General features: G+C 41.4%; 1 protein-coding gene across 3 annotated transcripts in view; it reads left to right on the top strand.

The window, feature by feature from the left end:
• Positions 1-22,639, top strand: part of QPCT (glutaminyl-peptide cyclotransferase) — a 66,314-nt gene extending 43,675 nt beyond the window's left edge. For 2 of the 3 annotated variants that reach the window (XM_053461261.1, XM_053461263.1), the window contains exons 3-7: positions 3,961-4,239; positions 15,720-15,887; positions 17,093-17,192; positions 21,362-21,478; positions 22,254-22,639. In XM_053461261.1, coding sequence (XP_053317236.1) covers positions 3,961-4,239; positions 15,720-15,887; positions 17,093-17,192; positions 21,362-21,478; positions 22,254-22,399 — 810 coding nt within the window. In that variant the 3' untranslated portion in view covers positions 22,400-22,639. The remainder of the gene's footprint in view (positions 1-3,960; positions 4,240-15,719; positions 15,888-17,092; positions 17,193-21,361; positions 21,479-22,253) is intronic. The other variant, XM_053461262.1, reaches the window with a different exon arrangement.
• The last annotated feature ends 3,895 nt before the right edge of the window (positions 22,640-26,534 follow it).

The raw sequence follows: 26,534 nt of genomic DNA, 5'->3' as shown, positions 1-26,534 counted from the left end.
GTTAACTAATATCAAAAGACAATGCTTACACTATTACACAACATACAATTTACAATCCTATAGATCAGGCATGTCCAAAGTCCGGCCCGCGGGCCAATTGCGGCCCGCGTTCCGGACTGATGCGGCCCCCAAGTGAGCCACGGGACTTGGCGTCATCAGCCGGCGCAGGGAGAAGGAAAGCGCGAGATCTGGGCTTTCCTTCTCCCTGCGCCGGCACACACAGCCACACAGCGGTGGGCGCGGCTTCAGTGTTGTGCGCCGGGCTCTGACAACAAACCCCGGCGCACAACAGCTGTTGCCGCGCGGATCGCAAGGGAGCAGTATCGGAGGTATTTACCGGACATCCGGCTTAAAATCACTCAAGGGAGCCGGATGTCCGGGAAAGACCTCCGATACTGCTCCCTTGCGATCCGCACAACACTGAAGCCGCGCCCACCGCTGTCCGTGCCCTCTGAACCCCGTGCCCTCGGAAGAAGACAGAAGAACTGAAGAAGAAGAGGAGCGAAGAGCAGGAAAAGGAGCTGTAAGGAGAAAAGAGGAAAGGTAGGAAAGCATACAGTGAGAGTGGATTGGTGTATGTGTGTGGATTGGTGTATGTGTGTGGATTGGTGTATGTGTGTGGATTGGTGTATGTGTGTGGATTGGTATGTGTGTGGATTGGTATGTGTGTGGATTGGTGTATGTGTGTGGATTGGTGTATGTGTGTGGATTGGTATGTGTGTGTGGATTGGTGTATGTGTGTGGATTGGTGTATGTGTGTGGATTGGTGTATGTGTGGATTGGTGTGTGTGGATTGGTATGCGTGTGGATTGGTATGCGTGTGGATTGGTATGCGTGTGGATTGGTATGCGTGTGGATTGGTGTGTGTGTGTGGATTGGTGTATGTGTGTGGATTGGTGTATGTGTGTGGATTGGTGTATGTGTGTGGATTGGTATGTGTGTGGATTGGTATGTGTGTGGATTGGTGTATGTGTGTGGATTGGTGTATGTGTGTGGATTGGTATGTGTGTGTGGATTGGTGTATGTGTGTGGATTGGTGTATGTGTGTGGATTGGTGTATGCGTGGATTGGTGTATGTGTGGATTGGTGTGTGTGGATTGGTATGCGTGTGGATTGGTATGCGTGTGGATTGGTATGCGTGTGGATTGGTATGCGTGTGGATTGGTGTGTGTGTGTGGATTGGTGTATGTGTGTGGATTGGTGTATGTGTGTGGATTGGTGTATGTGTGTGGATTGGTGTATGTGTGTGGATTGGTGTATGTGTGTGGATTGGTATGTGTGTGTGGATTGGTATGTGTGTGTGGATTGGTGTATGCGTGTGGATTGGTATGCGTGTGGATTGGTATGCGTGTGGAATGGTATGCGTGTGGATTGGTAAGTGTGTGAGAGTGATGGGTGTTATGCTGTACCATTTCCAATGTATTTTTCATTATATAATTATGCTCTAAAAGTACATCATAACTCCCATCACTCTATACTGTTCCATACAGTGGCAGAGCTGGGAGACAGAGGCCTTGCACCCCCACTGCAGGACTCCTGAAAGGTAAGTGAACTTCAAAGAGGGAGAGGGTAGATAGTTAGGAGGGGTAGATAGGGAGAAGGGAGTGAGAAGGGGTAGATAGGGCAGAAGGGAGCGAGAAGGGGTAGATAAGGCAATCATACTCCTATCATGCCAAGTCTGCGAGTGCCTCCTGGAATCTGGGTATGCCTGGGCATGATAGGAATGTGATTGCTGTTAACAATTATATATATATATATATATATATATATATATATATATATTGTTATTTAATTGTTTTGTCCTATTTTAGTGTGTTACTCACTTTAAATAAAAGTGTTAGATTTTTTTTATGGTGTGTGTGGGGGGTCATATTCAGTTTTGGCCAGGTAGTTTTAAAGTGTGTGTGTGTGTGGGGGGTGCCACATACAGGATCCGCCCCGGGTGCCAAATACTCTAGGTACGCCCCTGCCCTCCCCTACACAATTTCTTCATCAGATGCCCTTGTGGCTGTGTGTGCCGGCGCAGGGAGAAGGAAAGCCCAAATCTTGCGATCTCGGACGTCGCTAGATTTGGGCTTTCCTTCTCCCTGCGCCGGCACACACAGCCACAAGGGCATCTGATGAAGAAATTATAGGCAGTGGCGGAACTACCGGGGTCGCGACAGCGACCGGGCCCTGGAGTTCTGCCAGTCAGTGGGGCCCAAGGGGTGCCGAGCGGTTGCTGAAAAAGGAGAGTGAGAAAGGGATAGATGTGGTATGCCGTTTTCAATAAACTTTGCATAAAATAGTTAATTTGCATTTCATTTTAATGGTTCAGAAAATGTCAGGCAAAATGGTCGGCCCTCGCACATGTTCACTTCATCAAATCTGGCACTCTTCGAAAAAAGTTTGGACATGCCTGCTATAGATAAACTAATCTCAAAAGACAATACATACAATTTACAATCATATAGATACAATCCTAGGGATACAACATCAAAAGACAATACTAACACTATACAATGTACAATCCTATGGATGAACAAATTAAAAGACAATGCTAACACTATCACACACTATTTACAAACAGACTATACAGACAATGTAATTCATGACTTACAGTTGTCCTTTGATGTGGGCTTCGGGGGCTACATTTGCACTTCAATAAGTCTCTTTCCTTTTTGTGTGCATGTGAATTGAACTGGCCAAATATTGTTTGGTTAGGTCAGATCACTTTAAGTCCTTCTACACCTATAATGACTGTAATTTATATTTTTCATATAATTATGTTATACTGCTCCCTAGGGTGTCTGACATAGTCTGCATGCTACCTCCACACACTATTCGCAGGAAAGGGGAATAATCGCCTCTAAGATGACTCTTTTTGCACTGTATGGAAGATGATTATTGTACCATCTGAGATATATTCTGCTTATGGAACCTTTTATATCAACTGGTAAAAACAATAAATGGCTAAACTGTATACACCGAGTTGGCATACACTTTTTCTGTCAGTGTCCGATGACATGCTATGTGCCTCAGACATTGACCCTATATGTGACACTTATAGTGTCCGTTCAAGTGAAGACATCAGTCTACCACAGCTTGATGAGACCTGCAGGCCTGCCACCATGGAGCTTTTTTAAGCTGTTTTGAAACCACAGAAAATCACAAAGTTCATGACAACGGACAACGTGCCTTGCACATCATGGGGATGAACGAGCTTAGAAAGCGATCGACTGTGGCTTTTTAGTTAGACTACTTGTCTTGGCTTACCCAGTAGTACTTGTACCAAAGTGGGACGGTAAGATCGGTTTCTGTGTGGACTACTACAAAGCTAATAATTGGGCCAGGACTAACTCTTACCCTATGCCCCGAGTACATGAACTATTAGATGGCATTGTCTGGGGTAACTTTCTTGCAACCATAGATCTCTGCAAGGGTTACTGGCAGATTCCGCTGGAGTTGGCATTCATCACCCCATAAGGCTTATACCAGTCTAAGATTATGCCCTTTGGGATGAAGAATGCCCGGCAACCTTCCAGCTGATGGTGGATCAGCTCCTCGATGGGCTCCAGGACAGTGCCCGCGCATAGCTGGATGACATTATGATCTACAGTGATACCTGGAAGGAACACAGTGGTGTTGGACTGGCTCAGATCTACAGGACTGACTCTCAACCCAGAGATGCCTCCATGTTTGGGTTGAGAGCAGCTCTGAGCCAGGTTGGGGACTATGGCCACGAGCACCTAGTAGCCTATATCAGCCAGAAGCGACTGCCCTGGGAAGTGGGGTATGCGCCTGGCACTGGTATGGGCGCTCAAAAAAACTTGTATTTATATGGAGGTGCTTTCATGGTGTTCAGACAATGGATTTTTGTTGTGTTAGAGCCTCACATTTATCATGGATTTATTTGTGCACATTTGTTTGAGCAATAATACCAATATATATTTTTATTTATTTATTTATTTTCCTCAACAGCACATAAAGCAACGTTTACAAAGACTGACGGGATGGTTGATAGAGGAAGATTCTTTTGAAAGTCTAACTCCTTATGGATATGTGACATTCTCCAACATTATCAGTACTCTTAATCCTACTGCAGAGCGTCATTTGGTTCTTGCTTGCCATTATGATTCAAAATACTTCAGTCCGCAATGGGATCGCAAAGTGTTTATAGGTGCAACTGACTCTGCTGTTCCGTGTGCGATGATTTTAGAAGTAGCACGAGTCCTAGACCATCGTTTACAACAATTAAAGGTTTGTTTCATTTCCTTTTTAATTAATTTTTTTCTAACGGATATTCTTTAAAAAAAAAAAAAAAGATTCAAATCACGGTTGACTTTCAACATGGGAGCTCCACATTAATGGCTTCTTATACACAAGCAATTAAAAAATTAGCTATACATTTTTTTAACCTACTTTTACTTTTGCATACTTTTTAGTGTTGCTTTTGGAGATACGTAAAAGTCATATTGGGTTGAAGATTGATACATTTTCATTGTACTTTTATATTTACATCTGTACAGAATATGGGACGGTATCTGATGACAGACCATATAGACTGCTTCAAAAGCTTGGGATTGAGCAAAGCATAGCTTTTTCTACTATAGGCATAACATTCCTGCAGCTGCTTACCAGAGTTGGGGTGTCCTTGCAGTGGGGGTATCGTAATGGGGGCATGCAAGGCCAGCTGTATGCAAAATTGTTACTTCCCTGGTGTTTCAGCAATGTGGCAGGCAAGGGCAAAGAATGATGCACATGTTCAGTGCCTCTGTTGTGCTGCGGCTTGTGCCCAGACTGCGGGAGGAGGGGCATGTTGAAGTTGTAGCATTTCTTCCTGAGGGTGGTACAGCATAACTCATCAATTTGTACTGAGCCTTACAGTGGTACAGTATAACGGCCATATATATATGGCCTGAGAGTGGTATACCACAACTTCCATTACCACAACCACAACAGTATAACTCCTGTCATTATATAGTGATCCATACACTGAGGGGGTATCTCTAATCATTATAGCAAGCTAGACATAGACGGTGGTATGGCATATCTCCCATTGCTATATACTGTGCCAGGCATTGACGGTGATACACCCTAACTCCTATCACTATATACCGAGCCAGACACTGACTATGGTACAACATAACTCCCAATATCACATCAGGTTGCACACAGGGGAGAGATAATAAGAGGAGAAAGAAAGGTGGCTTTCTTTCTCCTCTTATTATCTCTCCCCTGCGTGCTCCTCTTTATTTCAATATTGCACTGTGCCAAAGTAAACCTCGGGAGATGACGTCATATTTTGCCGTCCAGCATGAAGGTGACGGCACTCTAACCGAGATGGAGGCTTTGCGCTCCCACTAACGCAGTCAGTGCAGCGTCGAGGAGGGCGGCGGCAGGGATCAGAGGATACAGAGGGACGCTGAGCGGTTGCTGAAAACCTTTCCATGAGCAACTGCTCGGCGCCCCTATCTCCTCCGCTCCCTGCCACTTGGGTGCCGTGCACACTGTTATGTTACAGGCTTTCATATTTTACGATATAAATTCACTGCGAAGTTGAGGAACACAACCAATACAATTTTATACTTTAACTTAGGAAAAAGAACAGTAGAGGGAAAAAGATACAGAACTACAATTTTAATTGTTCTCTGGAGACACACTTTGAGGCAGGTATGGACAGCAGACCTATATCCATCTCATGAAACCATGAACAGACCATTACAGCAGACTCTTACCATAGTCACTACAATCAACTCACCCCTTCCAAGCAGTCCTACTCTCTCACCCCCACCCCAGCAACCACCTAATAATTGTAAACCTGCAAGAGAAGAGCCATCTTCTACTTCTGTGTCACTGTTATATTGTCTGTTGATGTTATATTAAATTGTCTGTTAAGTATTGTCAGTGTTCCCTAGTGTAACAGTGCTATGGAAACTGCTGGGGCTATATTGACCCTTAGGTGACCCTTTAGGTCTTATAAAACAGGCCCTAGATGACCGAGGACATACTAGTACATGCTTTGGTATGTGCACCTGAGTAATTGAGAACACCCAACCGGCAACAATATTGACAATAAAAAAGTCCCAAGAGAGTCTACCCAGACCCTCATGTGACCGCTGATGAGCCCATCCTGCTGGCTGATCACAGGTACTAAGATCAGCAATACAGAGCAAAGGAGCCCTGCTTATTGATCACTCTGTCCCTGACCAAGAGTTTACATACTTTAAATGTTTGGCCTTGTTACAGACACACAAGGTGACACACACGGGTTAAAATGGCAATTAGGGGTTAATTTCCCACACCTGTGGCTTTTTTATAGTGAAATTAGTTTCTGTGTATAAATAGTAAATGAGTTTGGTAGCTCTCACGTGGATGCACTGAGCAGGCTAGATACTAAGTCACGGGAAGCAGAACAGAATTGTCAAAAGATCTGTGTAACAAGGTAGTGGAACTTTATAAAGATGGAAAGGATATAAAAAGGTATTCAAAGCCTTGAAAATGTCAGTCACTACTGTCAATCACGTATTAAGAAGCGGAAAATATGGGTATCTTTGGATACCAAAGAACAACCCACAGGTAACCCCAGGAGAAATACATGCTGCTCTGGAAAAAGTGGTTGTTTCAAGGAGCACAGTATGATACTTGCTCGAGTTGACAGAAAGGAGCCTTTACTGTGCCAATGCCATAAAAAAATAACACCGTGAACAATAAAACCAAAATTACGTGCTCTTATAGTGAACAGTAAAATAAAAGTAATACTTCCCTGATTTGGACCGCAGCACCCAAACAACACTCTCCTCCAAGTGTTAAAATATAAAACCAACGAAATTTAGATGGGGCGCAGGTACATATAAAAGGGAAAAAATAATAATACAATATAGTGTAGATGATTTGTTCAATGTGAAGCTTAAGTGATATAATGCACTCACAAATTGAAGAAGTGAATCCAACCCATCAATAGGACTGTAAATAATCTTTGATATTCTTCTTGAGAAAATCTAAAAAACAAACTTCAATGGTGCAGTATTCCAAAATCAAATATAGAAAAATGGAAAAAAATGCACTCACAATTGTATATGCACTACAAGTGCATATATAGGCGTTGAAAGTCCACCAAAATGTGGGGTATATCGAACTCCAATTGAAAATCGACGCGTTTCACCCGTAGGCTTCTTCAGGAAAATCAATTGAAGCATATGTCCATAAAAATTCAATGTAAAATCAGCAGTCCGTAAGTATTTTCGTCTTCTTCATCTGTTCCTTTATATCCACTTCCGCATATCGCCGTTTGTTGACCTTTCCCCTTTGGTGTCATCACGTTTTTTCGATGTTGTCATGACGTTTGTCTGTCTTCTTGTTCATTAATAAAGTTTATACAGAGCAAAAAACCTTTTCGCCTGTATCCGGGAAGATCTTTGAACTCCATTTATAGGTCGCGGGTGGACTCGGTCTCGGGGAAATAATGAATACATTAAAAGCGGACTAAAAGGATATAACGGAAGAAACGAAGGCCGAAATGGAAGAAAAACCGGAGAAAGAACGAAGAGAGAACGGAGAGAGAACAAGCGTGCCCGCCCTATATGTTAATTATGTATGTATTATGCCGTACGATTGAGGTATATGCAAATCAAAACTGAAAATAATGTGACTGATAATATCTTTTACCGGGAAAAGTGTATTATTTTAATTAAATCAAAAACAATATATTGTTTCTGCTTCATATTAAATAAGAATATATATATTTATTGCGTAAGTGATTCTCATATGTGTGTGTTGTATTATATTCCTTTGTGTGACGTGTATGTTAAGGAATATAATACAACACACACATATGAGAATCACTTACGCAATAAATATATATATTCTTATTTAATATGAAGCAGAAACAATATATTGTTTTTGATTTAATTAAAATAATACACTTTTCCCGGTAAAAGATATTATCAGTCACATTATTTTCAGTTTTGATTTGCATATACCTCAATCGTACGGCATAATACATACATAATTAACATATAGGGCGGGCACGCTTGTTCTCTCTCCGTTCTCTCTTCGTTCTTTCTCCGGTTTTTCTTCCATTTCGGCCTTCGTTTCTTCCGTTATATCCTTTTAGTCCGCTTTTAATGTATTCATTATTTCCCCGAGACCGAGTCCACCCGCGACCTATAAATGGAGTTCAAAGATCTTCCCGGATACAGGCGAAAAGGTTTTTTGCTCTGTATAAACTTTATTAATGAACAAGAAGACAGACAAACGTCATGACAACATCGAAAAAACGTGATGACACCAAAGGGGAAAGGTCAACAAACGGCGATATGCGGAAGTGGATATAAAGGAACAGATGAAGAAGACGAAAATACTTACGGACTGCTGATTTTACATTGAATTTTTATGGACATATGCTTCAATTGATTTTCCTGAAGAAGCCTACGGGTGAAACGCGTCGATTTTCAATTGGAGTTCGATATACCCCACATTTTGGTGGACTTTCAACGCCTATATATGCACTTGTAGTGCATATACAATTGTGAGTGCATTTTTTTCCATTTTTCTATATTTGATTTTGGAATACTGCACCATTGAAGTTTGTTTTTTAGATTTTCTCAAGAAGAATATCAAAGATTATTTACAGTCCTATTGATGGGTTGGATTCACTTCTTCAATTTGTGAGTGCATTATATCACTTAAGCTTCACATTGAACAAATCATCTACACTATATTGTATTATTATTTTTTCCCTTTTATATGTACCTGCGCCCCATCTAAATTTCAATGCCATAAAAAGCCTGGTTACAATATGCCCGACAACACCTTGACATGCCTCATAGCTTCTGGCACACTGTAATTTGGAGTGGCAAGACCAAAATAGAGCTTCATATTCACAACCATAAGTGCTATGTTTGGAGAGGGCTGCTCATGAGAGACTCTTGGACTTTCCAGCACGACAATGACCCTAAACACAAGGCCAAGTTCACCCTCCAGTGGTTACAGCAGAAAAAGGTAAAGGTTCTGGAGTGGCCATCACAGTCTCCATGACCTTAATATAATTGAGCCACTCTGGGAAGATCTCAAACATGTGGTTCATACAAGACAACCAAAGACTCTGCATGACCTGGAGGCAAGTTGGCATGATGAATGGGCAGCTATACCACCTGCAAGAATTTGGGGCTTCATAGATGTCACGGAGCTGCTCCCTTAGTCTGGGACAACACACTCTTTCCCTGGTTTCCCAGTCACTAACCGAGACTCAGTGTAGGGTATAACCAAAACAAAGACTACTTTATTTTAGACAAACTGGGCTGGTTATAGCCAGCAAAACACACATTAACATAAAACAAGATATTGAGATACAAACCGTCCCCTTAATCTACCTTCCAGAGACAAGCAAATGATGGGATGAGATACTGCTGGGGGTAGATACAGAAATCTTTACAAAGTCAGAGCATATAGTCGGTAGGGAGGAGGCTGGCTGTCAGGCCTCTCCAGTGGCTCCAGAGATGGAGGGTTCTGTCACAATAGACAACTATTAAAAAGGACATTATGGAATTAGAAAAAGTGCAAAGTAGGGCAACAAAACTAATAAGGGGATTGGGAGATACCAGTTATGAAGAGAGACTAAAAAAATTAAAATTATATACACTAGAATAAACGGGGTCTTAGAGGGGATATGATAACATTATATAAATATATGAAGGGCTAATATAAAGAGCTCTTCAGTGACCTGTTCATTAACAGAAATGTACAAAGAACAAGAGGTGACCCTCTGAGACTGGAAGAGCGGAGATTTCATAGACTGCAAAGGGAGGGATACTTTAAAGTAAGGACAATAAAGGTATGGAATTCACTGCCAAGGGAGGTTGTGTTATCAAATATATTAGTTGCCTTCAAAAGGGATCTGGATATATTTTTTTTTAGAAAGGCATGGCATACAGGGCTATAAATAGAATTAATATTTTAGTGCTTTTTGATCCAAGGAGAAATCAGATTGTCTTTTGGAGTCGAGAAGGAATTCCCCCCCCCCCCGATGGCAGAATTCCAAGTAGCTTAATTAGTGTTTTTTTACCTTCTTTTGGATTAAGAGTAGGAAGGTTAGGTAGACAGTTTGACGGACCGACCAGGGACCTCAGGTTGTCCCTCTGCGCCAAGAGACAACTTCTCCCGCTAGGACGACAAACCACCGCAATCCGTAGGCGATATCCCCAAGCAAAGTAAAGGGATATCGCTATCCAGTACCCAAATAACCAGGTGAGACTAGTCTTTAGGTACAACAAGAGGAGAACTGATTTATTTTAGACACAGACGGCTGGATATATCGAGCAAAACACACATTAACATAAAACAAGATACTGGGATACAAACCGGCCCCCCTTAATCTGCATCCCAGAGACAACAGGGACAGTAAAGGGATTAACAATACAAAAGGACACAGACACCACTAAAATAAGGAATACACATTGTCTTGATTAGATTATCTCCCATACCTTAGTGTGCTGTGTGTAAACAGTTAGGAAATAAGGCAATAATAAAATACATTTTTATTAATAACACACAAAAGGGCTTTGTGTCACTGGATGACATTAACTGAGGGGTAGGGTGACTCTGGGAACCGTCAGTCCCAAAATGCAGGAACCCCAAATCTGTTCTGAGCTCCACAGTCTTTAGAGTCTCTTACGATTTGGATAACCTGGCATTCCTTACTAGGGCCCATAGTCTGTAGGAAGGAAGCTGGAACTCAGTCCCCTCCAGGAGCCCATGGCACGGAGGCTCCTGTGACAGAAGGGTTGAACTTCATGGATTTAGGTCATTTTTCAACCTTATGTACTATGTAACTATGTAACATGAACAAGATAATACTTGGAATATTGAATTAAAGTCAACTTTGGATAATTTTGGCCACCGCGCAGTCCGCTTCGCCTTCTGCACCGTGACACAAACAATAATCATTTTTTTTAAAATAACATTAACACGTGATAAGCACGTGGTACAAACATGTCAGAACACGTGTTTGTAAAGGGACACATCCCTGCCGCCACATAGGAGATAAGGCTGTTGTTTGACAGTCTGGGCTCTCCCTCGTCAGCAGAAGCCAGGCTTTCTGTTGCCCGATCGCTTGTAACGACTGCCGGCACAAGTGGGAGATCCGTGCTATCCGGCATTCCCTTCCGGGTCACATCATTGCTGATCTCACCGGAAGATCTTCGTAGGACAGGACCCTGCTGGGATATCCGATTGCTCCTCCTACTCGCCGATGACGCACACTGTAACGCCCATGTAAGTCTATGGAGCAGGTCCATGGAGCTCTCCCAGCTGCCACATCCACATGGGAAACTGGATGCCAACCTCATCGGAGCCAACTGGAAAAACCGTTCCCATTGAAAACGAGAGAGAGAATTAGCAATGCTGTTATCTGAAACTCGGATTAAGCTGCAAACACCAGAGCACAAGGCAGCACAGCAACCAAAGTACAGGCACATAACAAGAAGTAAGGTTGTTCATTGCCTGAACCACCAGCCAAATTATCGCACCAAAAAAGAACCAAGCCCTCCCTCCAAATCTCAACCGCCACTAGAGCAGTTAAGCCCAGGGTGGCCAACTCCCGATGCACTAATATCCTTGAAAATAGGCCCAAAACCCATGCAGCCCAAAGCATCAGTCCACAACTCAGTGTCCTTATTCGCGACAGGGAACCCCAACAATAAGGACTTCACATTATAATCCTTCAGGAAAAAGGCCCACACCCGCAGGTCCTCCTTCAAACACCTGGTCAAATGGAGAAAACAGTGCAGTGCCTTAACCCTCGCCATAGCCAAGGACAACCTTCGAGAAAAAACGTGCTCCATAGGAAGGACCCTGCATGCAAAATTGAGTTTGCTGACCAAAGACTGGACCTGCCGCAGAGACACCTTAGACAACCTCAGAAAACAGGACACTAAAAAAACTACCCAAGATACCCAAGAAACTAAGGACCCAATGAGCTGCCGTATTAAACAAGGTATAGGGCACAGCACATAGGTCGGGATCGATTAAACAGAACTTGCTCACCTTCTTTTTAGGCACTACCCTCAGCGGGAATATCCGTAATCCGTGAAGTGGAGACACAGTGAAAAGCCCACTAATCAATCCTACTGAACCTTGTTATTGAGCGTTGCAGAGACCACCGTTGAACGAGGCAAAGATTATGAAAACACAGCAGATCCACGTCACGGAAGGAGATACAGAAACCTGTCATAAACCTACTTCTTACCCGCTCCCGCGATCCAGTGTCGAGCAGACACATCGCAGTATCTCCTCTCCTCCCCTGCTCACTGACTAGTAAATATTAATTCGTGTAAACTACCGTATTTGCTCGATTATAAGACGAGGTTTTTTTCAGAGCAAATGCTCTGAAAAATACCCCTCGTCTTACAATCGGGGTCGTCTTCTAATCAGACCTCAAATAGAGGTCTGATTAGGAGACTAAGATCCAGATCCCCCGCACCGCTGCAGGGGACCTGGATCCTCCTGTCGTCGCCCCCCCCCCACACTTACCGGTGCTTCCGGAGGTGAAGTTGGCAGCGGGGGTTTGTATGCGTCCGTCGCAAATACCTTCCCCGACTATCAGAGTTCCAGAGTTCCTGATCTCTGACAGCCGGGGAAGGTATTGGCGACGGACGCATACAAACCCCCGCTGCCAACTCCACCTCCTTCCGGCTGCCGCGGAATGAGACGTCAACCCGCTGCCCCGGCAATACAGCAGGAAATTGGAAGCACCGGTAAGTAAGGTGTGTGTGTGTGTGTGTGTGTGTGTGTGTGTGTGTGTGTGTGTGTGTGTGTGTGTGTGTGTGTGTGTGTGTGTAGGGCATTTCTGGAATGCCTTACACCCCTATATGCCACTCTGGCACTTAGGGGGTTAAAAGGCATATTATGGGGCAGAGTGGCATATAGGGAGGTATAAGGCATTTCAGGAGGCAGAGTGGCGTTAAGGGGGCATTTAATAGTGCACTCTGCCTCCTGATATGCCTTATACCTCCCTATATGCCACTCTGCCCCATAATATGCCTTTTAACCCCCTAAATGCCAGAGTGGCATATAGGGGTATAAGGCATTTCTGGAGGCAGAGTGCTCTATATAATGCCTTTTAACTCCCTTAATGCCACTCTGCCTCCTGGAATGCCTTATACCTCCCTATATGCCACTCTGCCCCATAATATGCATTTTAACCCCCTAAATGCCAGAATGGGATATAGGGGTATAAGGCATTTCTGGAGGCAGAGTGGCACATAGGGGGTCAAAAGGCATACCAAGGGGCACAGTGGCATATAGAGGGTTAAAAGGCATATCATGGGCCACAGTGCCATATTGGTGTGGCAAGCCTGGGGGCAGATGTGCGTAACTGGGGGACAGGTTGGAAAATACAAGAAATAAAAACAAAAAAAAAAAATATTTTTCTCAATCATAGCTTTTATTAAAAAAAATAGTTTACATGAATTAACATTTACTGGTAAAACTTTTTTCCTTTAGGGTCGTCTTATATTCAGGCTTTTTCTTTTTTTCCTAAGTTAATATTCAGATTTTGGGGGGTCGTCTTATAATCAGGGTCGTCTTATAATCGAGCAAATACGGTATTTTTTTTGTTTTTATTTCCTTTTATTTACCAACCTGACCCCAGTTATGCACATCTGCCCCCAGACTTGCCACTCTGCCCCCAGAAATGCCTCGGGCTCTGCTTTGGGCTATCCCGGCAGTAGGAAGTTATGCGCGTATGCAACCTCGGCTGCTGCCAGCACTTTCGCCGGCGCTCGGTGATAGAAGCTCGGTGTAAGTGCCGGCAGCAGCTGAGGTTACCAGACAGGAGGATCCAGGTCCCTTGCAGCGCTGCGGGGGATCTGGATCTTAGTCTCATAGTCAGACCTCATTTGAGGTCTGATTAGAAGACGACCTCGATTACAAGCAAATATGGTAATTCATGATAGCAATTATATATAAAAAATACAATACCATATTGGTATCCTTTTTTGTATTTTTCTTTTTCTACATGAAGAAGAAATGTGTCATTATATCTCGGACTCAGGAATCCCCAGAGGAGGTTACTTACCGGTTTGCCAGTCTCCAGAAGATCCACTGGGGTGCAGCTATTTCCCACAGCTGGAGCCGTGGGTCAGAGGGACGTTTAAGGGCACGCCCCTGATGCAAGTTGAGGGTGTGGCTTTTGAGTGGCAACGGATTTTAAAATCCGGTAGTACTCTTCACAGTCACTCTGTTGTGGTCCATTTACGTTGTCTGAGTTAGTTGTTGCTGCACTACTTTTTGACCCTTCGTTTGCCTGACTACCCCTTGCCTGCTGATTCTGTACCTCTGCCTGTGACTCCTGTTTACCGACCCGGCTCGTCTGACTACCCACTTAGTATACCTGACCCCTGGCTCGTCTGACTACCCGCTTAGTATACCTGACACCTGCATGGTGTACCTGACCCTTGGCTCGTCTGACTACCCGTTTAGTATACCTGACCCCTGGCTCGTCTGACTACCTGCATGGTGTACCTGACCCTTGGCTCGTCTGACTTCCTGCATCGTGTACCTGACCCTTGGCTTGTCTGACTTCCTGCATCGTGTACCTGACCCTTGGCTCGTCCGACTACCTGCATAGTGTAGCAGAACCCTGGCTGCTCTGACTATCCGCGTTGTGCAAGGACTCGGCTATCCTGTTCTACTTACCTGCTTCTTGCTGCGCCTCGCTGCTTCAGCTCAGTACCTACCTTTTTCTGCCAGCAGGGCGGCCTCCTCACTGTGGGATCGTCTAAGTCCTGAGTTACCTGGCGGTTCTCTAGGCAGAAGAACTACTGCAGTGAGTGCCCTTGGTGCTAGCGAATGTGACAAAATGTACTTTAATATCTGATTTCTCATTCTGAAGAAATAAGGGTTTTATTGTATATGCGTGCCCTTGTGACGGGACCGACCTGTACCCCGACTGGGTACTCCCGCCAAACGTTGCTTCCTCCTACAGGGACACCAACAATTAACCCCTTCAGAGCCAGGCAGAACCAGCATTGTAGATAGAAGGGGGGACGTCGCTGCACCGGAGCAGCGTTGGCACGGTGGCTATCCAAAGCTTTGCTACACAGCGTGGCACAGGGTACAGCAGGTTAAATACCAGAAACTAATATAAACTAAGATAAATACATACAAAGAACCGTATGCATACTATGGCAGCACATAAAACATGGAGTCTGACAGCATCTCTTAGCAAAAAAATAATAAGCAATTCCCAAGACACACACCTTCTACAATTACATAACCAAAGTCCTTTAGTTATAGGTGCAGCAAGAAGCCTGGCAAAACGATTCAAGGGTTTACCCTTGTAACCAGTAAAAACAATTAATGTTGGTTGCTTCATTAACCCATGTTTATATACTTATCATTGCTACTTTCTGGTCTGTAGAGCGCCTTCATATGCCCATAACCATTAAGCATTATGAGCTTTTAGGAAAAAAGGATATTAGGATGGGAAAAATAATAAAGGGATTTGTGAGGACTTATCATCTAAATGACTTACTTGGGAGACGCAATGAATTAGCGGTTTCCTTAAAAATTGAAATTCCCAGTGATGAAATATCTTAAAGATATAATCTATTAATTAAATCCTTAACATCGATTTCCAGAATTCAATTACAAACAAGGTTCAATGATAAATATTTTTTGTACCTAAAAGTAAATTCAGGCAATTTCTTAACATAAAGATTATTTTTTGTTTTTTTCAGCAGAAAAACACAGATCTTTCACTAAAGCTGATTTTCTTTGATGGCGAGGAAGCGTTTTATCGATGGTCACCATATGATTCCCTCTATGGATCACAGCATTTAGCACAAAAAATGGAAAATACTCCTCACCCACCCGGTGCCAAAGACACAAATCAGCTTGATGGAATTGTAAGTATATTGGCTTACCTTATACATTTCATTTAAGATACATACAAATTTATAAGAGTACAACATTTGGGACCTTGTAATTAGGTTTAATGAGCCAGGCAGGAGGCAACAGTCTCTAGCACAGGGATCTCATTTTGTTAGGTAGAGTGATGAGTGCCTGAGTGATATCAAAGTAGGGGGCAGCCCGGGGAGGGCAGTCCTCAAAGACAGGACTCAAGCAGGACGCAGTTTATGTCTGCCCTCCAGTTAACCTCTGCATCAAACAAGTGTTGAAAGCAGCCCAGTGTTGTATCTGTTTCATGACATGGTGTCAGAAGTACTCACCTGTGCACCTCACTCCACCTGAGCCATTTGACTTCACCTAGCCTGCAGCATGGCCTACCTGGCAACAGCGGTTTGCATGCTTCAGGATTGTATCCAAACTGGGCAAGGAGATTGGTGAAGTACAACTTAATTCTCTTTTATATTCTATGAGGAAAGATGTGGAGCCAGTGTATAATATCTTTACATTCGGGATGATGAAGAACAGGACTTTGATATAGTCATGAATAAGCTCAGTGCCCATTTTGTGCCCAGGCGGAATGTGATTCATGAGAGAGCCTGTTTACAAGCGCACCCAGTGTATAGGTGAATCTGTGGAATCACAGGCTTTACAAATTAGCAGAGTTTTGTGAGTTTGGAGCTGAAAAAAAATGACACTTGATGAGGCTATATGGATGGCCAGCCAAAATGAATTGGTAAAGAAGCAGAGTGCAAATGAGATCTGAAAACATGGTAGCAGACGTGCGGCAGTCCAGAAGAGCTACAAGGTTCTAGAGGTTGTGTTTACTATGTTAACCAGCAGCTACTATAAATTATAAGTGTGGATTAACCGAGCAATAATAGCAATGCTTGTTTATTAATAAAGCATAAGTTATATAATGAATATATTTATAAACCTCCATCATATTTTACATGGTGGTACAATGTAGAAAACAGTTTAGTTTTGGGTGTCTGTTCATAAGTTTGATGTGACTGAAGGCTGCATAATTAATACAGGGAAATGTATCTAATTTTGTTTTGTCTTGTCTGCTTTCATTTAAACAATGTAAATCTGAAAAGTTTGAAAGAATGGTTTAGCTTTTTTTTTTTTTTTTTATCTAAGTGTGTATGAAAGGAATGCAGATATTGTTTTAAATCAATTGTAAATGTATTTCCTTCTCTAGGATTTGTTTGTTCTACTTGATTTGATTGGAGCAGCAAACCCAATTTTTCCAAGTTATTTTAAAAATACCCACAGATGGCACAAGAAACTTCAAAGTATTGGTAAGATATACTTTGTTTTTATATGTTTAATAGGGAGTGATTAGTACCGTATTTGCTCGATTGTAAGACCAGGTTTTTTTCAGAGCAAATATTCGAGGTTGTCATAGAAGCCCCGGCAGAAGTGTTAACAGCAGCAGAGGTTGATTTCCACTGGCTGCCAGACAGCTGCGGGGGATCTTAGTCTTGTAGTCAGACTATTTGAGGTCTGATTATAAGACCACCTTGAATATAAGATGAGGGGCATTTGCTCTGAAAAAAACACGTCTTATGATCGAGCAAATACAGTATATCCTTTTTCCATTAGTACTGTATTTGCTCTAATATAAGACAAGGTTTTTTCAGAGCAAATGCTCTGAAAAACACCCCTCGTCTTATAGAGGTCTGACTACAAGACTAAGATCCAGATCCCCCACAGCGATGCAGGGGACCTGGATCCTCCTCTCTGTCAACCTTGTGTATAATTAGATTACAATGTATCCCAGATGTGTTCTGTGAGGATAAGGTCAGGGCTCTGTGCAGGCCACTTGGAATTCCTCTACACAAAACTCATCAAACCATGTATTTATGTATCTTGCTTTGTACTCCGGGACACAGTCATGTGGATAAGGAATGTGCCTTCCTCAAACTATTGTACAAAATTTTGGGCAGGTGTTTAACCCCTTAGCATCTGGTGACATACCAGGTATGCCATGCTCAAGTGGGCTCAACGGTTCTGTGACGTACCCAGTAATTCATCCAAAAAAAATGCCCCCACGTCACCACAATATTGGTGATTGCGAGGGCACTGCTGTTGTCTGCCCAGGTGTCTGGGCAGACTAGCACAGCCACCCCAAGCCACATGTAGGCTCAAAAATGCAATTGCAGGTAAACCAACGATCGCATTTTCAGCTGCCACAGGCAGCTTCAGGGATGGAGGGTTGTTTGTTGATTGGGTCCCCATGAGAGCGACCGTGCAGCGTTAACCCCATCAATCACACAATTCCTGTTGGTTTCACAGTCCTTCCCCTTTAAAAGAGGACCTTTTACATAAACATACTGGCAGACCACTTTGCACCATGAACTGTGTGCAATTTAAAAAAAAAAAAATAATTAATAATGTATCTCGGATGAGGTATTCATTGGATGATGCAGTGCTAGAACAAAAAGTTTCTTACAAGAATATTGTGAAGAATATTGTGATCACTGTTTTGTTCCAATGAATAAAATTTAACTTTTTCATCTAAGCATTTTTGCAGTAGCAATCTGCATCTGCCACTTTCTCTATTTGCCGTGGGGCTCTCTGAATTAGTGAGACTTCACGTGCTATTTAAAACCCTCTCTGTTTAACCCCTAAGGTTTGGTCAGGACCTACAAATCTACACAAAAGATACAGAAAGGGCAACACACCCTTAAAAGCATATGAACTGTGATTTTTATGTGCTGTTGACATGACCAATGTATGCACACAAACAAGAATGAAAGTGCACACTATATTAAAAGTACCAATCTGATATTTAGTTTCTTTCTTTCTTGTTTGGGTTAGCCAAGGATTCATCCTGAAATGTAAAAAAGCTAAGAAAAAAAGTTCTTGGAAGATTTGTTATTGCTGTAGGCTGTCTAGAAAGGAGTTCTTTAAAATCCACAGGGGGTGCACTTTTAGGGAGTACATCGTTTGTGGGGGTCATTTTGTTTTTTGGTATGTAAGACTTCATATCATGTACTACAATGCAAAATTCACGTTAAGTCATCTAACAATAAAAAGATGAACCTCTGATGGAAAAAAACACGCTTTCCATGGATAAAATTTAAACTTTTCCCAGGATTTGTGACTAAGCAAAGGGATGTGAAAGTATCCTAGCATCCCGTGGAAATTGCCTCCAGCACTTACAGGGTTAAGGATACGTTGGATAGATTGAATAGACTGTTACTATGTAACATCTAGTCAGAATGGCAAATAAAAAGCTGTATTTTATTTTACTCCCTACTGTTTGCATTAGTTCCCACAACTTGCAATCCCACCCAAACCATATAGTTCAGGAATTATTTGTTTAATTTGGGATGCTTATTGTTGTATTGAATTAGTTTATGTGTTTAAATTCTACCTTTTAAAAAATATATTTAGAAGTGAGGGAACTGATGTTAACCCCTTCGCGACCTTTGCCGGTTCAGGACCGTCATGACATACAGGTCACTAAATGACCTTTGACGGTCCTGAACCGTCAAAAAGTTAAATAAGCTTAGAAAGTGATCAACGATCACTTTCTTCGCTTAAACAGCGTTACTGTAATGCCTCGATGTCGAGGCATTCAGCAAGGCCGAGATCGGCATCGGGGGCCATGTCTGGCCCCTCCCCGGGGCGTCAACAGCCGCCATACATTGTATGGCGGCGGACGCCCGTTTTAAAAGCGTTTAGGAGGCGATCAACGATCGCTTCCTAAACTTAAATGGTGTCGCTGGAATGCCTCGATCAAGAGGCATCCAGCGACACCAAACACTTACCTCTGGGTGGGCTGTGACCGCTCCGGAGAGCGGTCACAGCCGCCGCTACCGGTGATCTTCACCATCAGCAAGATGGCGGCGCCCGGGAAAAAAAAACAATAAAGATGAAAGAGTTTGCTAGATGGTCTCCAGACCCTCTAGAGAACTCTGGCTCCACTTGCAGGTTGAATACAGGTACTACATTCAACCATGCAAGTCAATGGAGCCCAGCTTTCTAATCACAATGTGATTAGTAAAATATAAAAAAAAAAAAAAAAAAATGGAAAAAAAAGTGCTAACATTTAAAAATAATTATGTAGTGATGTCACTAGATGAACCATCCAGTACCAGCAAAATGTGTAAAAAAATATAAAAAATAAATAAAAAAAAGTATTAAAAAATTATTTTGAGCAAGTGCTAAAATTTCTCAAAAATCTCAACAAAGAGTTAAAATAAAAGCACTTCAAATACGCAAGGGGAGTCTAATATATATAAAAAAATGGCTGATGGGGTAAATTGGAGTGGCCGAGCTCAAAGATAGGGCATAGGTACAGACTGACCAAAATGGAGAAAAAAAGCGCACTTCCCAAATGTGGCATTTTAAATCCATGCATTACAAATCCATGCATGTCGGGTATCACTGCACTCAGGAGATGTTCCTGAACACATATTGGGGTGTTGTTTGACAGTGACATATACCAGAACCTGTATATCTATAACTAAAGTACAAAAAAAAAATAAAAAAAATTACTATTACAAAGTTTGACAAAGTGTAGTTCTATAATTGGTGCATGGAAAGGGTTAAAATAACAGCATTTGGAATACCCTGGGGTGTCTAGTTTTCAAAAATATATGGTTTGAATTGGTTAAATTGAGTTAACCCGCTTCAAAGATATTCCAAAGAGGAGATGGAGGCAGAATGACCAAATAACCACCTGGATTACGCATGCCCCAAAAGTAGCCTTTTACCAGCCAAACAATCTGACAAACCCATGCATGTGGGGTATCGCTGTACTCAGGAGATGTTCCTGAACACATATTGGGGTGTTGTTTGACAGTGACATATACCAGGATATTCCAAAGAGGAGATGGAGGCAGACTGACCAGATTTGTTAAAAAAGATTTGGAAATCATAAAACGCTGCTTGTACTTATTGCCCTATAACTTACAAAAAACAGCAAAAAAACATAAAAACATTGGGTATTTCTAAACTCAGGACAAGTAGTAGAATCTATTGAGCTAGTTTTTTTACTTGCTTTTTTAGGTGAGTAAAAGATTTTTCAAATAAAAGTCATAAAATGTGTTTTTTTTTAATTTTTCACCATGTTTTTTTTATTTTTTTTTATAGTAAATAAGATGATATCTGAAGAAAGCCCATCTTGTCCTGAAAAAAAACAATATATAACTTATGTGGGTACACTAAATGGGTGAGGAGAAAATTACAGCTGAACATAAGCACCACAAAAGTGTCAAAACAGCTTCGGTCCCACAGGGTACAAACCGAAAAATGAGCCCGGTCCTTAAGGGGTTAAAGATCAGCATGTGTTATTTACCTGCTATTTCTCCAAGGTTAAATAGATGACTGTGTTCACAAAATGCTATTATGCATCTATATTGTATCAGAATTTGCTGTCTCATAATAGGAGTTATTTTAAAAAGCTCTCTGTTTGAATTTATTGTAATAGCAATCTGTTTGTTTGCTTTGTTTTTAGAAAAAAGACTTCACAGTTTAAATTTACTAAAAAATCATTCTCCTGATGTCAAGTATTTTCAAAGTAGTTTGCGTGCACGGCCAGTTGATGATGATCATGTACCGTTCTTACAAAGAGGTAAGACATACATATATTAACATTTACTCTCTGACATTAGCGTCCAGCATGTATCAAATTAAGTAGATTATAAGGAGGGAAGCCAGCTGTGATGGGAGGTGATGGGATACCACCTCTTTTCTAGATAAGAGTATAATATAATTATATTTTGTACTTTCTACTTAACCATTTCTAGACCTTGTTGCCTTTATATGGTATAAATATATGGTTGATTCTCCTTTCTCTGAATTCATTGATCATCATGTCTGATTTGCATTTCAGAAACATATGGTTTATAACATAATTTTGACACTTCAATTTTACAGATGATTCTATTCAACTAATTATGTAAGTGGTGAAGGCAGCTAGTTGTGTTTATTGAGAGATGTGTAAATCTCAGTAAGTGACTATTTTTGGATGATATGTAGTTGTTTAATGAAGCAGTTCAGCCTTCCTGCAGACTTCAAAATTTTAGTTGGAATATAAAAGTGCAAATATATATTTCCACAATGAGGTAGAAAGAGTCATGCTATATAAAAAAAAGACATAACTGGAGTTAATGCGAAAGGGGACAAAACTTTCATCTTTATGTGGCCATTATTTATTATTTATTAATCAAATGACTAAAGTACCTCTTGTACCATTTAAACAGATCATGCAGTCTTGCTTCTAGACAGTTGTAAAGGGAGTGATTACTGTACCACATTTGCACTGATTTAATGTTAAATAGTTTTTGGGGGCTAAAGTATATAGATCATAGATTTTTCACCATATAAATTTTTTTTGTTTTATATAGGTGTTCCAGTTCTCCACCTTATTCCTTCTCCGTTTCCAAATGTTTGGCACACAATGGAAGACAATGAAAAAAATCTTCATCCTGATACTATTGAAAACATCAGCAAAATGATTCAAGTGTTTGTAGTAGAATATCTCAAAATATAGTTTGTACTCACCATTGGTTTAATTATAGAACATTTCCCACTTGTAACATTTGGTTGTTTATATTGGCCCACAAAGCAATTGTAATTTCCTGAGTATATACAAAAAAATAGTATTGCATCGTGAAATATGTTTTTATTGGACATTTCATAATCCTATACCAATTTCTTTTACACTATTCTACTGGACTAACATAGCTATCTCAAGCTACAGAAAAAAATAAAGGGTACATTTTCAATTTCATTGTTTATTTTATTAAGCGTTTATCAGTTGAATAGTAATTTAAATTAGCAGTATCAGGCATTTGGCCTGTTAAACACACTTCCCATGTACAAGCAGTTGCTTGGCTTTCCTTCCTGCCAGGTGAAAGAGGTTTCATCATAGAAACTCACACTCTCATTCTCCTTCTCTCTCTCTCTCTCTTACACTCTCTAAATGTTTCCCTACCCTCTGTGCTAACCACTTCCAGCAACCACCTCTGCATCATCTTCACCTTCCTTTTATCTTTAATCTGCAATCTTCTATCATTGTCTGTACCTCTGCGTACTGGGGGAAATTTTGCCCTAACTTGAACTATGGCAATATGGCAGCACTTGCGGTCCTTTCCCCGATACCCTGGTATTGCCCTGATCTTCCACCATATTGCCCCGAGTTTAAATTAGGGCACGACCGTGCTGTCATTGACGTCCTCAACGATGGATAGGGGAGAGGATGTCTCCAATTTGGTGGAAGTTTCCTCCAGGTTATGTCTGCAGAGATATGGACGCAGATAAAAGATAGTAGATTAAAGCGAAGGGAGAAGATAGAAGATTAACCCTTTAATGACAAAGCCCGTACATGTACAGGCTCAAAATGCATTGTTTTCAATGGGTTTAGGGACCGCCCATTGTCCTTAAGGGGTTAAGAAGAAGATGCAGAAGTGGTCCACAGAGATGGTAGGTAAACATTTAGAAAGCATGAGAGAGAGAGTGTGAGTGAATGTGGGTCCACGAATTTTAGACAAAAAATCACATCTTTTTGCTTAGTTTTCGTCTGATTCGTGTGGGGGAGTCTATCCTTGTATTGGGGGCTTCCTACAAATCACAGAATTTACCAAAATTCTGTAAATTTGCAATTCCGATGATTTAGAATGCACAAATCTAGTAGACGCCCAACTCACCTAGGGGTTGATGCAGTGGTTCCTGTCACCACCGTGACCCACAGTCAGACAATAGTTAAATATAGAAACATAGAAAGTGACACCCATCCAGTCTACCCAACCTCTGAGTACTTTCCTTTAGTACCTGCCCTTATCCTATATCTAGCTTGGCCTTATGCCTATCCCATGCTTGCTTAAATGCCTTTACTGTATTAACATCTACCACTTCTGATGGAAGGCTATTCCATGTGTCCACTACCTTCTCCGTAATATTTTCTGATGTTACCATTAAACCTTTGCCCCTCTAGCTTATGACTATGTCCTCTTGTTGGGGTAGTATTTCTCCTTTTAAATAAACTCTCTTCTTTTATCTTGTTGATTCCCTTTAAGTATTTAAATGTTTGTATCTTACCCCCCTACCCCCCCCCCCCGTCAGGTCTTTCTTCCAGGCTATATAGGTTAAGATCCTTTAACCTGTCCTGGTAAGGTTTATTCTGTAATCCATAAACCATTTTTAGTAGCCCTTCTCTGAACTTTCTCCAACATATCTATATCTTTCTGGAGATACGGTCTCCTGTACTGTACACAATACTCCAAGTGAGGTCTCACCAGTGATCTGTACGGCATGAGCATTTCCCTTTTTCTACTGCTAATACCTCTCCCCCTATACAACCAAGCATTCTGCTAGCATTACCTGCTGCTCTACTGCATTGTCTACCTACCTTTAAATCCTGAGAAATAATTACCCCTAAATCCCTTTCCTCACACATTGAGGTTAGGACAGTATCAAATATTCTATACTCTGCCCTTGGGTTTTTATGCCCTAGATGCATTACTTTGCATTTATCCACATTAAATGCTAGTTGCCACCACTCTGACCGTTTTTCTAGTTTACCTAAATCATTTGCCATTTGGTTTCTTCCTCCAGGAACATCAACCTGTTGTAAATTTTTGTCATATCAGCACAATCAAGACCATCTGCAATATGACTAATAAAAATATTAAAGAGAATGGGTCCAAGTACAGATCCCTGAGGTATCCCACAGGTTACAAGACCTTGTTCTGAATATACGCCATTGACTACAACCCTCTGTTGTCTGTCACTCAGCCACTCCTTAATCCATTCAACAACATTGGGATCTAAATTCAGAGATTGCAGTTTATTTATAAGTCTTCTATGTGACACAGTGTCAAAGGCCTTACTGAAATCCAGATACGCAATGTCTACAGCACCACCTTGATCAATTACTTTAGTCACCCAATCAAAAAAATGAATAAGATTCGTTTGGCATGATCTTCCTGAGGTAAACCCATGTTGTTTTTGATCTTGAAACCCATGTCACTTCAGATGTTCAACAATCCTTTCCTTTAATATTGTTTCCATTAATTTCCCCACTACAGATGTAAGACTAACTGGCCTGTAGTTGCCCGACTCCTCCATACTGCCTTTTTTGTGAATGGGCACAACATTCGCTACTTTCCAATCCCCTGGGACAACTCCCGTTACCAATGATTCGTTAAATAAATCAGTTAACGGTTTTGCTAGTACACCCCCAAGCTCTTTTAATAACTTGGGGTGTATCCTGTCAGGCCCCATCGACTTATTTGTCTTTACCTTAGACAACTGAAGTAGAACCTCCGCCTCGATAAACTCACATATTTCAAATGAGTATTTTTTCCTAATTGAGGTCCCATTCCCCTTATTTTCTTTGTAAAAACTGAACAGAAATATTCATTAAGGCAGTCAGCTAGACCGTTATCCTCTTCTACATACATTCCTTTTGATTTTAATGGAACTAATACTTTTTTCATTTATATATCTAAAAAATGTTTTATCTCCATTTTTTACTGACTTCTGCATGTGATTTTGCAGCTCTTATAACTTTCTTTGCTTCATCCTGCCTAATTTTATAGATCCGTCTATCTTCCTCACTTTGGGTATTTTTGTATCTACTAAAGGCTGACTTCTTGTCTTTTACGATTTTGGCCCCTTCTGCAGAGTACCACAGTGTTTTCTTTAATTTTTTACTCTTACTGACCAGCCTAATACAATTTTCTGTTATCTTCAATAATACAACTTTTAAATAATCCCATTTCTCCTGGACTCCATTTAAATTGCCCCAGTCTGATAATGACTCCTCTACACATGTTCTCATTTAGGAAAACTCAGCTTTTTTAAAATCTAAAACTTTTGTTTTTGTGTGGTATGACTCAGTCACTGTTCGTATATTAAACCACACAGATAGATGGTCACTAGATCCCAAACTTTCACCTACAGAAATATCTAACAAATCTCCATTTGTGAACACTAAATCCAATATGGCCTCCTTACGAGTTGGTTGCTCAACTACTTGTTTTAAAGATAATCCCAGGATGGAGTGTAGAATATCCACACTCCGGGTAAAACCTGCTGCTTTCGTTTTCCAGTTCACATCAGGGAGATTAAAGTCACCCATAATTATAACATCCCCCTTCACTGTCATTTTAGCTATTTCCTCCACTAGTAGATTATCTAGTTCTTGTACTTGTCCTGGGGGTCTATAAATCACACCTACGCGAGTTACTTTACTTTTGCCAAATTGTACTGTAACCCAAACCGACTCTATATCCTCCTCACTGATGCTGCAGTCGCTTTCTGTCCTTGTTTGGGGGGGGGGACACAAAATATATGCTTCTCCCTATTATCTGTGTAGACCAAGCCCCCAGATCCACCCACCTGGTTACTAAGTAAATCGCCTTCCCTTTCTATACTGTCTAGCCCAGTATTTATCCCCCCCCCATTCCTAGTTTAAAATCTCCTCCAACTGTCTAGCCATTCTCTCCCCAAGCACATTGCATCCTCTTGCATTTAGGTGCAATCCATCAATGTTTACCTATCTTGTCTACTCGGTTTCAGTCATAACATCACACAATAGGGCACTTTAAACACTCACGGAAATGCCATGTTGTTTAATGACAAACACATTTTATTTCAGATATTATGTATTCGATGTGGTTTCT

Source organism: Spea bombifrons, chromosome 3 (assembly GCF_027358695.1).
Source record: "Spea bombifrons isolate aSpeBom1 chromosome 3, aSpeBom1.2.pri, whole genome shotgun sequence".
In the NCBI taxonomy this organism is placed as follows: Eukaryota; Metazoa; Chordata; class Amphibia; order Anura; family Pelobatidae; genus Spea; species Spea bombifrons.
The sequence above is the reverse complement of the archived record's forward strand: the minus strand, read 5'-3'. Positions and strand labels throughout refer to the sequence as shown.